The sequence below is a fragment of the Echinops telfairi genome, unplaced genomic scaffold (genome assembly GCF_000313985.2).
Source record: "Echinops telfairi isolate 266 unplaced genomic scaffold, ASM31398v2 ScPeMD7_7469;HRSCAF=8507_1, whole genome shotgun sequence".
In the NCBI taxonomy this organism is placed as follows: domain Eukaryota; kingdom Metazoa; phylum Chordata; class Mammalia; order Afrosoricida; family Tenrecidae; genus Echinops; species Echinops telfairi.
The window spans coordinates 57953866-57969329 of NW_022111373.1; the positions used below are offsets into that span (position 1 = coordinate 57953866).

General features: G+C 37.2%; 1 protein-coding gene across 1 annotated transcript in view; it reads right to left on the bottom strand.

Moving 5' to 3' along the window:
* ADGRV1 (adhesion G protein-coupled receptor V1) overlaps nucleotides 1–15464 on the bottom strand; it is a 675247-nt gene that overhangs the window by 455953 nt on the left and 203830 nt on the right. Inside the window, exons 51-56 of the mRNA XM_045285199.1 lie at nucleotides 14421–14676; nucleotides 10998–11200; nucleotides 6493–6669; nucleotides 5933–6115; nucleotides 3128–3307; nucleotides 2482–2646 (exon numbers count right to left, since the gene is read on the bottom strand). Of these exons, the coding sequence (XP_045141134.1) occupies nucleotides 2482–2646; nucleotides 3128–3307; nucleotides 5933–6115; nucleotides 6493–6669; nucleotides 10998–11200; nucleotides 14421–14676 (1164 nt within the window). The remainder of the gene's footprint in view (nucleotides 1–2481; nucleotides 2647–3127; nucleotides 3308–5932; nucleotides 6116–6492; nucleotides 6670–10997; nucleotides 11201–14420; nucleotides 14677–15464) is intronic.

Sequence of the window (15464 nt, forward strand, 5' to 3'; positions counted from 1 at the left end):
GTTTTGAGAATGATGAGGGCAATGAATGTACAAATGTGCTTTACACAATTGATGTATGTATGGATTGTGATGAGAGTTGTATGAGCCCCCAATAAAATGATTAAAAAAAGAAATACTGAGACAGAATCCAAATTAAGAAAGAAGTGTGAAACACAGAAGAAGCCTTGTCAGAATGATCAAGCATGAAACAGGGTGTTCCAGAAGAGATGAGTGACAGTGTTAGAAACTGAAAGGGACCCCTGCGAAGGGAAAATGTGTAACAAATGTTTTAATGAGGGCTGGAGTAGTATGGAGAAAAAGATTTCACTTAAATTGTAAAGTAAAAAGAGTAAGCTGCAGACAGATTACTGAGAAAAAGTACATTTGTGTAAGAATAAAATACACATGGTTGAAAATGCAGAGAACATTTTTGGCAGGGCTACATAAGACACTGTCAACAGTGCTTACTATAGGGAAGCACCAACGGGCACTCAAGGAGAACACAAAGAAATTCTACTTTGTATTTTACACTATCTCTCTATTATGTGATTTTTTACCAGGAGCACATATATTCTTATAACAGATTAAAAAGTAAAAATAGAGGGAAGGAACTTCTGGGGTAAGTAGGCAGCAGACTAGTTGAGTACGGTTCATTTTATCTAAATAAACACGCAACATAAATTGACAAAGCTATGAACTAAAAATTAAATAACATCTCTAAAACTAGGGGGAATTTCCACCAACAGAAGAATCAATTGGGAGAAGGCATAGGTGTGGTGCAAATGTTTCACGCATCCTGCAGCTAACTGAAACACTAAAGATTTGTGTCTACCTAGAGATGCCTCTACACACATGCCTATGATTTACTTAAAAAAAGAAAAATCAGGGAATCCAGGACACATGACCCCTTCAGGACCAGTGGTGAAAGTGGCAATACCAGGAGGGTGGAGTGGAAAGGGAGGAACCAATTACAAGGATCTACATATAACCTCCTCCCTGGGGGATGGACAACAGAAAAGTGGGTGAAGGGAGACATCAAACAGTGTAAGATGACAAAATAATAAAAATTTATGAATTATGAAGGGTTCGTGAGGGAGGGGGAGCAGGAAGCCGCTATTAAGGGCTCAAGTAGAAAGCAAATGTTTTGAGAAATGATGATGGCAACAAATGTACAGATGTGCTTGACACAATGGATGTAGGTATGGATTGTGTTAAGAATTGTATGAGTCCCCAATAAAATGATTAAAATAAATAAATAAATTTAATTTTAAAAAGAAAAATCAACCATGAAAACCCATCCAGAAGAAACATAGACTCTGACTTTGACCACTCTGGGTCCACGTTGTCAACAATTGGTCTATTGCATAGACAGATGCACCCCCAAAACCAGGGAGAACCACAGAGGAGGAATGACTCATTCACTGAATTCTCTGGACCTCAGGCCACCAAGAGTACCACACCAAACAAAATTAGCAAGAGCTACCACAACACAGAGCTTTAGTATTCCCACTTACATCAACTTTCCCTCTTTCTATCAATTCAGAACATGTAACACCCAGCATGGACAGTAAAGGGGATGGAAGTAACAAAAGGAATTGTACCATATTAGCCCATATGTCCAATACGAATTTATAAAGTCCTCTTCAAACTCACGAAACACATGCAATGATGCCGAATGCAGGAAGATCACAGGCTAGTGGGTGGGAAATCTTGTGGATCCAGTGGAAGTTTAAGCATGTCAGCGCTGGCAGGGGTCTCCATGTGGTTCCTTCTGACATTGAATCCACAAGCTTTGCACCCACTGGCCTGTGATTTTCCTTCATTCTACATTGCTGTGGTTGGACTAGTATCGGGCATATGGGCTAATGTTGGACTTGATCTGGACTAGGCTGGGATGTGTTCTAACTAGAAAATTGCTTCTTTTTTTTTAAACAATTTCTCTTTGATGTAAAGCTCTTTCTAATACACATGAGCACCTCTGAATTTGTTTATCTAGTCAATCCAGCCTACCACAATCTGTGCGACTTTCTCTCATGAGAAAATATATTGAGAGAAATTCCGTTTTGATGGTGGGAAAAAGGCAGGGTTTTCATGAACAAATTGCATTCTAGATATTTAAGGGTTTTAATGATTTTTCCCTCATCATCCACATGAATTTCTTAGCATGTCCCAGACACACTCGAGTTCCGTATATTCATCAGTATCTCTGTGAAAGCTAAGCATTGGCAATTTAGAGAAAAAACAGAAACAGTCTTGGTACTGACTACTGAACAACAACTCCCCGCCATCTCATCAACCCTGACTCCAGCCGTGCTACAGGACAGGGCAGAACTGCACCTGTGAGGTCAGAGACTGTAACTGCTTCTGGGAGTAGAAAGCCCCATCTTTCTCCTGGCACGCAGTTGCTGGTTTAGAACTCCCGACTTTGAGGAATGCAGCCCAAATCGTAACAAGGATGCCACCCGGGACTCCTCTGACACTACATGTTGTCCCAGGCTGTACCTCTTCAAATTGAAGTGTCCCATTCAAAGGACTGAGATCATCTTTAGCCTTCTCCTCTACGGCCCAACGAAGTCGGACCGCCCCCTGTCCTCCTGGAGACCGGACAACCGTTAATGTCACGTAAGAATCAGCATCATCAGACAATGGGGATTCATCAACTGTGACCTGAAAGAAGAAAGTCCAATCTGGTGAAAAAGGATTAGGAGAAACAAACCTAATCTCATTTACATTGCAAAACGTAAAGGCACTGTAATTTTTAAGTTTAGAATTCTAGTCATGACATGTTACAATCATGTGGCAGACACAAAAATGTTTCACCAAACTCCATTTCTTCTTTGATGGACACTCAGGTAAACGGCATTTCTGAGCCTTTCTTGTTGCTGAGTGATGCCAGGTAAGTCCCCACTCAAGCTACTCTGACCTACAGAGATTCCACACGGCAGACCATACCTGCGCTACAGGGTTTCCTAGGCTGAAATCTTTATGGGGGCTAATTGAATAGCCAACTCAAAAGTCAGTTGGAGAAAGAACCATAAACTAAGAGTAATAAAGCATATCAAAACAAAAGTTAAATACACCTTAATACAAACAATACATGAGACCAAAAAGAACTGACTGAAGGCATGCTCTAATATATTCAACTTACAGTCTTTTCTTCAAACCCAAAGACCCCAAACGGAGAATCATTCTGTGGAATAACAACAGTCATCACAACGTCGTCACCAAGTCTGCCACCTCCAGCTACTTTGACTAAGGAAATATTGAACATCTCCATGAATTCAAAGTCAGGATCATCAATTATGGTGATTTCTATGATGGCAGTAATCTATGGGAAAAAAGAAAAAGGAAGAAAAATGTATATGTAGATGTAAAACAAGTTTTGTTCATGTATAGTTTAAATTTATAGTCAAAACATGGAAACCGAAAAGAAAAAAGCAGACTTTGGGTACGGTACATTAAAATGAAATGGAAAGTCATACATTTCTATAATACAGACAGTTCCCAGACTATTAACTAGCTCTACTCCTAAGACTATCCTTAAGTGTAATTTGTATGAAGATTGGAACAATTTGGTACAGTTCGTATCTAACACCAGTTACTCGAAATTCATTGTCTTAGTTTATAGCATCTAGTATACTATGTACATATGTATGTGTATATATATATTTAAAGAAATACTTCCGGGTACAGAAAAACATCTTTCCTTAACATATAGTACTGAAATAATAATAACAACAATGTTTTGAGGTGTCACAAGATGTGCTAAGAACTAATGCATGGACTTCAAATTTTTAGAGGGGGAAGTTGGTTCATAATTATGGGTTGCAAGTAAATCCGATGTTCATAGACCAGGTGTTTCCCTTATTTAAAGCCAAAAATTTACAAAACCTAATCCTTTCAAGAGAAAGGAAATTACTTAGTCTTTACAAATACAAATTATAATACAGGTTTATTCATGAACAATGTTTTAATGCCATGCAGTACTCTAACAGCATTGCACAACACACATAAACTTTAATATGCCAGGTACTACTATAACGTGATATAAAATACTACCATTAAATATTGGCCATTTCCTTATACAATTAAAAAAAACCCTCACTTTCAAATATTTTTCTTATAATGAAGGGCAAAGAAAGGATGGAAGAAAACTCATATTCGTTGTTCTTAATTATTTATAATCTATCTGGTGCTTTGTTCAGAACTTCATAACATGAATAAAAAATCTTGGACAACCTTGTGATTTCAACGTTAATCATAAAAACATTCTAGCTGTATCCACATATATATTTTTAAATGTATCCTTGAGGGAAATTGCACTATTTTGATGCAAAAATTGACCAGAAAATTAAGCTTGTTCCACCTAAATCAACCCAAAACCTTTCATTTTAAAATGGGCAAAAGTGACAAGCCTAGACATCATACTCAGAAACACAGAAGCCTAAACAAAATCAAATGCTAAATAGAAATATAAGTGTTTGCAACTCAAATCTATACTGTATCATTCAGAATACCTCCTGAACAAAATGTGAGCCTTAACAATGAACATGGTCTGAACTCACCCCACAACTAGCAAGTAGATTCAAACTCATATCAACCCTATGGGACTGATTAGAATTGTTCTGAGACTGTAAATCTTTGCAAAATCAGGCAGCCTCATTTTTCTCCTGCTGCGCAGTTAACCACCACAAGCAACTAACCACTGATCTTTGGTTAGCAGCCCAATGCTGAACTGCGCCATCAAGACTTCTTTCAAAATAAAGGCCCTAAGGATTCTGCTAAATAATGGCCCTTCAAATGAATGCTTATTATGAAGTAATAATAATAGAACTAGAACTGGAAGACAACTTCGAAGAAAAGTCCATTTATTTGTTTCTATAAATTCTAATTTATTGACATTTCCTCTCCTTTCAGTAGATGGTTCAAAGATTCAAATCTGGTTAAACACTCATGATTGCAAAAAACATAACAATAATTGGGATGAATGTATGTTCATCTCTTAGGAGCATTTTATTGTTCTCTATTTAACTGATAAATTGAATCACACTATGCACATATGTCTGGGCAAAACTATGTTAACTGGTGACACTGATGGGCAATTGCTAGCCACATGGTTGGTGGTTCAAATCCACCAGCAGCTCCATGGGAGAAAGATGGGACTATCTGCTCCCATAAAGATTTGCAGCCTCAGAAACCCTATAGGATCACTAGGAATCAGAATCATATGGATGACAGTAGGTTCGGCTGCCAGATAATGCTATTCCAAGTCACTAACGTATTTTCATGGTTGTTCACATGGTTTATGTACTTGCTGACTGTAAAAAATTATGAAAGCATCTCATTGTTGCCTATTAAAGCATACCCAGTCTGTAAAGCTTATAAATCTTGGGACTTATTTGATCATTTTTAAGGTTGGCTGGTCAAATTCTAAGATATCAGGATTTTTGTGGTGTGCTTTCTTATAGCATTAACTATTTGCAAATCTTTAAGGATAGTTTTCTCCTTCCCTATAATTTTAGTCTCCATTAAAATTGTAACATAAGGTTTGGATTTTACTATCCATATTTTTACTACAAATTCCAACAAATAAATACTTTAAAGTATTCATAAAATAAACATAATATATTTTAAAATTCATAAGCATAGTCTAATTCATTATGTATTAAACATTTTTAAGCTTTTAAAATCAAATTTGTCCCCTTTTATAATTTTTGATCAAATCGGGAAGTTTAGAAAAGGATGAGGTTTTCATTTCTATTGTAATCTTCCCAGGCTTATTAATGACTTTTCCATAGCTAGCAATATTTCTGTTGAAGTTGACACAGAACATTTATGTATATATTAAGTTGCAATGCCTTTAATAATTACTAATATGCATTCATTGGTAGGTGCCCATAAAATATTTGAATCCAATCATAAAATCTCATGTTTCTATTCATAAATCGCATACTTGTCCATCTGAAAATTCAAGAATCCCCTGAGATGGCATAAAGTCTTCCAGGCCCGCGCTGTCTGATATAACTTCCCAATAGACATTCACTTTCCCAAAGCTTCCAGCTAGCCGTACCACAGGAACTTGCAGAACGTTCAAGGGTGGAGGTGCCTCATAAGCAGTAACAACTCCACCAGCATCCTGTAAGTAAAGAGTTCAAGTTCAAAGGGAAGGCAAAAGTAGAAACTCTCATTAAGTCATCACTCTATAAATTTATCATTTCTACTGAGATTGCTTATACATCACCCTTCAGAACAGACATTATTGTTGGAAATAAATATGAATAATTACTCTTCAACTATCTTAGAATTTAAATTTAATGAAAATAACTTGTTTTATCCCTTCATCCCATTCAAAGAGAAGGACGAATTCATCTCTAAGCCAAATTTGGTTGCTCTTGTACTTATAAATATCACAAAGCTGAGCTGATTATTTTGCAGAAAATATGATATTATGAAATGCCAAATCAGCAGAGATGCACTTGTATATTACTATAAATGTATGAAATTTCATCTTACTCTGGAAATATGAAACTTAAAAATTCCTCTGGGATCATCATTTTCTTCGATCATTATTTCAGCTATTTCCATTCCAGGTCTGCACACAGTGGGCTGTGTTGCAGAGAAGTCAGTGTTCAACAGGTGCACGTGGGTGATATTGACAATAAATCCTTCTTCCAGCTCAGGAACATCATCCTGGGGTGGGGTGCAGAGGAAGATGGTGTTTTATTTTTTTATGATATTTAATTTGCATTTAAACCCTAATCTCCACCAGTAAAGAACAGCTGACTTGGTCCACAAGAATGGGCAACTGTTAACATATATTGTTAAAATTGTCTTTTAGACCCTGGTAGCAGAGTGGGTGATGTGTTGGGCTACTATCCACAATTCCAGTGATTCAAACGTTCCACTGCTCCATGGGAGAAAGAGGAGGTTTCTGCACCCATAATGACTTGCAGCCTCAGAATCCCAAGGGGCAATTCTACTCTGCCAGAACTAGAGGGTCTTGAGGAGTTGGAATGGACTCGATGGAAATGAGTTACTAGACACTTGAGGCGCTTATATTCAAGCTAATGATGCATCAATGGATCCTTCATGCAAATTAACTAGCAAAACCTATTTTGTAAATCGACTCAATTTTCACCATATCTTATTGATACGTATCAAAGAAATTTAGGTCCAATAGTATAAACCACAACTTTCCAAGAACCAAAGTGCAACATGGCATATATATACTGCTTGAATCTATAGACCATTTCAGAAATAGATTGGATGAACTGAACATTACTGACCTATGACCAGACAAGTTGTTATGGGGTAACTTTAAAACATGATACATAAAATAAAAGGTCCATTAAAAGATAGAAAAGGGGGAGAGAGAAATGTCAGAAGAGGCTCTGAAACTTGCTTTTGAATGCAAAGTACTTGAAGTGAATGGAAGAAATGAAATGAGTGCCAAGCACCGGATTTCAAAGATTGGCTCTAAACAATAAGATAAAGTCTTATAATAAAATGTGCAAAAACCTGGAGTTAAAAGGACCTAATGAAAAACACTCTCGGCATTTCCTACACTGAAAGAACTAACGAAAAACTCAAACCTTGTGCTGCAATATGGAAGAATTCTATCAATTCTTAATTAATCAATTTAAAATATTAATTAAGAATTCTATTACGTACTGAAGAGGCAGGAAGAATCAAAAAGATGGTAGTCACTGTGGTAGTTACATAATCTGGTATCAATTTGGGATTTGAGAGGGTGAAGATTGAAGGGGTGGAGTCTGGTCTGTCAGTCAGGTCATAGTCAATAAGGCCTCTGTGTGGGCATGGCCCTCGGCTGAGGATTCTAGGAATTCCTGGATTTCCTCCTTGGAGGCGGAAGACACACTCTCTTTCTGTCTCAGTCTCTCTCTTTCTTGACTCATTCCCAGAAGACACTCTCCTGACAAGACACCTGGCACTACACTGATGGACCCTGTGTCCTGGAAACTGGAGAAGCCATGTGGCTAGCCCTGCCAGCGCTGAAATGCTTACACCACCACTGGATCCACAAGACTTTCCATCTACTGGCCTGTGATCCTCCTGCATTCAGTGTCATTCCATGTGTTTCGTAAGTCTGAAGAGACTTTATAGTTTGGTATTGGACATATGGGCTAATATCAGACTTATGGACTTGATCTGGACTTGGCTGGGATGTTTTCTTAATGTACAGTTGCTCTTGTATATAAAGCTCTTTCTTATACACATATGAGTCTCTCTGGATTTGTTTCTCTAGTCTACCTGGGCTAACATAGTCACCATGCCAAAAAAGAAATGATCAACAATCAACCATTTCAAGAAGTAGCTTATGTTGAAGAACCAATGGTATTAAAAAAGTCCAAGATGCACTAAAGGCACTGGATAAAACAAGGCTCTGGGAATTAACCAAATGCTAATTGAGATGTGTCAACAAACTGATACAGCACTGGAAGCACTCATGAGTCTATGCCAAGAAATTGTGAAGATGGGTACCTGGCCAAGTGAATGAAAGAGAGTTCTCTGCAGCCTCTTCCAAATAAAATGACAACGCAACACAGAAAAATTAAACAATATCTTACCATCACACGCAAGTAAAATTATACTGAAAATAATTGTTTAAATGGTAGCAGCGGTCCGTTGTCTTACATTGAAGCCACACTTAAAAAGGTACGGAGAAGAAGGGTGATCATTGTTAATGGAACTTGGCTGAAAGCAGACAATACCAGGAAGATGTTTGCCTGTGTTTTATTGACTATGTAAAGGCATTCGACTGTGCTGAATACAATAAATTATAGATAACATTGTGAAGAATGGGAATTGCAGAACACTACATGTTCATGTAGCACATGTCCATAAACCAAGACCTGGTAGTTTGAATAGAACAAAGGATGCTACTTGATTCAATATCAGAAAAATGTTGCATCTTTTCCTCATATATAGTCAATTTGAATGCTAAACAAATAATCGGAGAGACTGGACCATATGAAGAAGAACACAAGGTCAGGCTCGGAGGAGCATGCAGTAGCAATCAGATTTACAAGTGGCACACTCCTGCTTGCTGAGAATGAAATCAACCTGAGAATTTACACACAATGATCAAAGGCTAAAACCCTTATCATGGATTATCCGTCAACATAAAGCAAACAAAAATCTTCACAACTGCTCCAATAAGCATCATGAGAAGTGAAGAAAAGACTGGAATTGGCATGGCTTTTATTCTTCTTGGTTGTTTAGTCCGCACTTCTTTAACCAAGAGTCAAGAAATCTAATGATGTATCACGATGGATAAATATGTCAGAGATCTCTATAAAGTGTTTAAAAAAACAAATAAAAATACCACTTTGAGGACTAAGGTGTGCCTGACCCAAGCCATGGTATTTTCAATCACCTCTTATGCATGTGAAAGCTAGACAATGAATAAGAAAGACAGGAGAAGAATTGACGCATTTTAATTATGGTGTTCGTGAAGAATACCAAGTACCCCATGCACTGCCAGAAGAACGAACAAATCCATCATCGAAGTACAGCGAGAATGCCCCTCAGAGGAGGCATGGTGAACACGTTCTCATGTATTTTCACATGTTTCATAAAACACCAGTCCTTACAAAGAGTCATCATGTGTGGTAAAGGAGAGGGCCATTGAAAATGTGAAAGACTCTCAATGGGATAGACTGACACAGCATCAGTAACATTGGCCTTGACAGTTCCTAACATCAACAGCATGTATTTTAAAGTAAAAGCTTGTACTACTTATGTGTCAACTTGTTGTTGATAGACGCCAACGGGTCAGTTCGGACTTAGAGTGACCCTATGTACAATAGAGCGAAACACTGTCCGGTCCTGTGCCAGCCTCACAAGAGTTCTTCTGTTTGAACCCATTGTGTCAATGAGGCTAGACTATTAATCTCAGGGGGAGGCATTGGTAGATATTTTGTAACCATGTGTTTGGGGATCTGATGTAAGCAGTCTATCAGATGAAAAGGGGGTTTCCTTGTTTTGTGGGGGTGGGGGAGAGTGTACTGCAGTCAAAATTACATAGATGTCACAGCAAAACTTACTCTCACTCAACTCTGCACCTGACTAGTCGTTCCTTGACACCTGGTTTTTGGCACAGGAGCTGGCCGTCTGTGTGTCTGACGTACAGACTTTAGGATTTGCTAGTTCCTGCTACCGAGTGAGTCGGAGAAGGCTCCAGGATGATGTGTTAGCAATTTCCCTGAAATAAATCTTACTGTATATTTACATATGCTCTTCTTTTGGTTTTGCTCCTCTGGAGAACCCTGCCAAAGACAAAACTCTGCCTTTGCAATCCTAGATATAAGCCCATATTTCAGTGATTTTCATTTTTTTTAACTTATATTGAACAGATCATAAAAATTCCCCAAACAAGAGAAATAGTAAAAAAGGATATTTCTTTATATTCAGTGTTTTATGTCTTTCCTTAATTGTCCTCTAGCTACTACTATTGCACATTGTGTCTTGTATAGCACTAGAACTAAATTCATCCATTCACATGCTCTCCTCTCTTGCCTTTTGTCTGATTGTGTGGTATTTTTTTCTTTCTAAAATAAGATACAAAAACTAAACCTAAACCTGAATCTTGACTCAATTCCTCATATCATGAAGCTAAAATCTTATCCCATCAAATCAACAATGAAAAACTAGAATGATTTGAGACTTTTAATGTACTCAGATAAGATATTAGCTTAAACAACCAACTAAAAAGAAAATTAACTCATACAATACTGAATATAATCAAAGCTCAAAAAAAATATTCATTTCAAAAAATCAATACACATGCCATTTTTTCCCAGCCCAAACTGACCAAAACAAAACCTGCTGCCGTCCAGAGACTCTGTATCTTTCTGGAAGCAGACAGCTTCATCTTCTTTAAGTGGAAGAATTAAAAGACTCACGTTTTTAAGTGTAAGAGCATCTCTGAGAAGGATTGTTACCACTCAGGGCGTACAACTTTATTTCCCATCATACTCACTGCAGTCTAGACTCACCGGCAAGATGGCAACCTGGGCATGGGTCTCCTGCAGGTTTTCTTTCATTATGATCATTGTTTCTTGTAGCATATAATCTTCACTTTCAGTAGCTTGATGATTGATGTGCAATAGGAAATTGGGTTTAGCTACCAAATGAATGACAATGTCTCCAAATAATCCTTTATCTCGAACAATTTGTAACTGAAGAAGGGTGATGTTCTCTGTAAGATAGACATGCTTCCCATAAATAAGCTTGTTAATTTTTTTGTCAGTGCTCTGTAAGGCACTTAGAGTAGAATAGTTTACACTATTCCTTTAAGTCCGTTAAGGAAAGATAGGAAAGAGAAAATTTATACTATCAAGGAATATTTTGCTCCTGTCTCTCTCGTTCACAAATGTCAAGAATCATCTTCAATTCCTATCATTTAATTTTTCCTCTGTGAATAGACTGAGGTTTATAGAGGAAATTGGTTTTCTAATAATTCGTACACATTTTATTTCATGTCACAGATGGCAATCCCCACAATGCAACATCACTCATCCCACTTCTACATGGTGATTCAAAATGTTGCTTCTCCTTCTGTTGTAACCCTCGCTGCCTTCTGACTTTGTTCTGGGGAAGATGCTGCCCTTTGGATTTAATTGGTTGATTTCTCGAAGGAATGTGTATATCCCTCCTGCTGTTTGTTGACCTTATTAATTTCTCTATTATTTGGCTAAAAATTGAGCTACAGGCATGAGCTCGGTCCCCGACCGGAGGGCTGACTGAAGGCCACAGTCCTGAGAGTTCCGCCCAGGGGTGGGATTCAGCTGGTTCAAACCAGTTGGCAAATCAATACCTAATATTTTTGTTGAGTTCAGGGAACTGATTGTTACACCTGTAGGCAAGGTTCTCTCTAAGGTGGGTGGCTGGGCAGCTACTCAATGTGGGTATCAGAAATTTACACTCCTTACTTTTTTAACATTCATCTGCACAAGAGTGTATTCCAAGCACCCATGCTAGTGTTCATTCCATCTATAGACATAAAAAATTAGATGGAACTATACTTGTAATAATTATTTATTCATTTCATAAGTCTCTTTATAAACTTTGGGTGAAATACTACAGCATTTTTGTTCCCTTGCATTTGTTACTTCAGTAAACTCACTTGTAACATGAGAAAAAGAGCCAAACAACCAGAGGGTGACAAGCTGTCATTCATTTCAGCTACTGTCTAATTGGCTTACCTCTAAAGGAATGGGATTCTACCCCTACAGTGAAAAGATGGTTAAGGATAAATCACATAGCCAATGATGCTCAGGTAAAAGCAAAGAATATTGTAAATGAAGATAATAATCAAGAAGCAATATGGAAATATCTTAACGGTTTTACTGGGGTTTTTCAGATATTATTTAATAATTTTTCATTGAAATTAAAACTCTTCCAACATAATCTATTTTTGCGCATTTATTTTATTGTTCTTATTTAAGTATCAACTGTATGAAATAATAAACTACCTTTCGGTCTATTGTTTTTTACAAGTAAATCTGTCCCTAAGGCAGTGAGCTGGTTGTTAAATGATTTCAATCCCACCACTGGTTTCACCCATCTCTACCAAACAAGCAACTGTGGTCCTTCGTGTAATTCTGAGTTTCCCTTCACATTTTCTGCACTTTTTTCACGTGACCCCTCTTAGAACAGCCGGCAGTGGCAGCCAGGCACCATCTCGTTCTCCTGGTCTCAGCGCCCTGTGGTCCCCTGGTTTGTTGAGCTGTTTCAGTATGTCTTCGATGTTCACCACTCTTCTTTGTTCTGAACAGTGCAAGCAAGAGTTGCACCTGAGGAGGCCACCAATAAGCTTTTAAGACCTCCCCCCTACTTACAGAACAGGACATAGAACAGTGTCTTGTGGATTGTGTTATGCCAATTCACCTTGATGTTCCCTGAACCTTCAGGTCCAGCAACTCATTCCCTCAAGGTGCTTGGTGATGGCTCATAATAAATCCTGTGTTTTTTTATTAGTTGTATAAATAAATGTAAATGATAAATGAAATAATAATGAATAATAAGTAATTTCAATAATAAATGAATGAAATAATAAATGAAAATAGAATGTACCTGTTCATTTCTCCCAGTGATATTATTATATTTATAATAACCAAAGAGTACATCTTTTGAGACTACACAACACAATTCCTAATGCTAACTGCTTCCAAAATGTTTGTTGAATAAATGAATGTAAATTTATTGTTTCTGTTATGATATAAAAGGGTATATAAAAGCCATTGACATATAATCTAAATATCCATACATAATTTATATACCGTACATACTCGAGTATAAGTAGACCTGGATATCAGTCAAGGCACCTAATTTTACCACAAAAACTGCATTAAAGATTTGCTGAAAAGCTCAGCTTATACACGAGTATATACGGTATATAATCCATGTAGCTATAGATAATATAACTGTTATTGATATTCATTAATTATTTAAATAAGCTTCTCAAAAGCAGGATGTCTGTGGTATTAACTCAAAATTACCAAAGCACATAATATTTTTCAGAATTCTCACATGTAAATCAAAAAGCCTTTATCTACGATAATCTATTTATCCTGTGAACAATTCTTTAGGTAAAGATTTTAGCACTAAACTCAAAGATTTAGGATTTACTACTATCTACTTCATAAGGAAATGCTGTTTTTTTTTTAAACAGGTAATATCTTAACCATCACCTCCTCAAAAGGATCTACCATAAGAACCCTTTCCATGAGTCTGGGAATACAGTGCGGGGCTCTCCAGCTGCAGAGTGTGCCTATTCCAATCATGCATTCTGGAACTGGGGAAATAACTATAGGATGAGTTCAGGGAACCACCATGTTGCTCATAATTCCCTCTAATTACAGAAAATCAATCATAGGGGAGAAATCTAAGTGAGAAAAGAGAACAGATAATGAGGAAAAAAGAATGAAAAAGAAACAACATCGAACAGCGATGACTCATTAAAATCCTAGTATTTAAACTAGGTTAGCTGTATCTTAAAGTGCAAAGGTATTTTCTATAGCACTATTGCAAAATGTGGTTACATGGTTGAAAAACTTAATGAAAAATAGGAAAGATAAAAAGAACTGGCTATGACCTGTCAAACTGATAACATCATATAAAAAGAAAAACTTATATTCTTCATAATAAAGTTAAATTACCCAATAAAAAGGTCTTAATCTCAATCCCCACTGCCATCAACTCAATTCCAACTCATAGTAACCCTATAGGATAGAGCAGAACTGCTCATTTGGTTTTCCAAGACTAAATTTTTGCAGGAGTTGACAACCTCATCTCCCTCCAGTGGAGTAGCTGGTGGGTTGCAACCTCTGACTTTTCAGTTAGCAGCACAACCCATAATTCACTATGCCACCACGGGGTCTCTTATTACAACATGAAACATATTTGACAAGATTTACCTTTTGGCTCAGCTACTCTGACAATGAGAGACTCAGCATGCCAACCCACCGAGCCATAGGGTGAGTCATTGGATAGAATAGTTATCAGAGACTTGTTCCTTTTCTGGTCAATAGTAGCACCTCTTGATAGGTCCTTGATCCCTTCTGTGATAATGCTGGTGAGTGATACAATCACACCCTTTGATAACTCTGGTAAGTCATCAGCGAGAACAGCCAAAGTGATTGTTGATAGTGCCTGCCCTTCGGAAAATGAAATCTACAATTAAAAAAAAATCTTTAGTTAGTAATTATCACTATGCAGTAAGAATATTTAAAAAGTTTAATTTTGTTTACAACTGACTACAACTTCCATAACAAGATATTCAAGAAACAAAATGAATAGACAAATAAAATAATTGTTTAAATAAAATGTAGAAGGCGAACGGGGGAGAAGTAAATAATTTCTAAAATATAAGCACAGAGAGCTGTAGGCATTGTCAAATTCCAAAGCCTACATTTCATTAAAATAAATAAGACAATCTTTGTTTAGGAATTAGGTCCCAGATACCACATATACAAATTTGAATCAACCAAAATAGAGGTAGACAAAGAGAGATAAGATATAAGAAGCAGATCCTCTCTTTCCTTATGCTCAAAACTCACTGACATCGCTCCAATGTCAAAGAGTTACACCTAAGTTTTTTAAAATCATCCAAGAACCTTTCTAAGAGAGCTTCTGTTTCTTAACGGTTGATTCCTACTCTTCAACTTAAATCTGATTCTCCAGTAATATGGCTTCAAACTATTCACAATTATTCAAGGGCTCATCCAATTATATATTGTCTGTTTTCATGTAGAAAAGCAAAGTTCACTAGTTCTGACAGACTATTGAAAAAGTCCTGAAAATCTGGCACAATTCCCACACTCTGTCTCCAGTGTTGTCCCCCCACCCTACCCCTACCCATAGCTCAATGGGTCAGTGAGGGATGTCATGTCTCATGGTGGGGTGGGCCCTATGTTTCTCTCTGTGCATTGGCTGCTCTGAGCAGGAATATCATCCTCAGG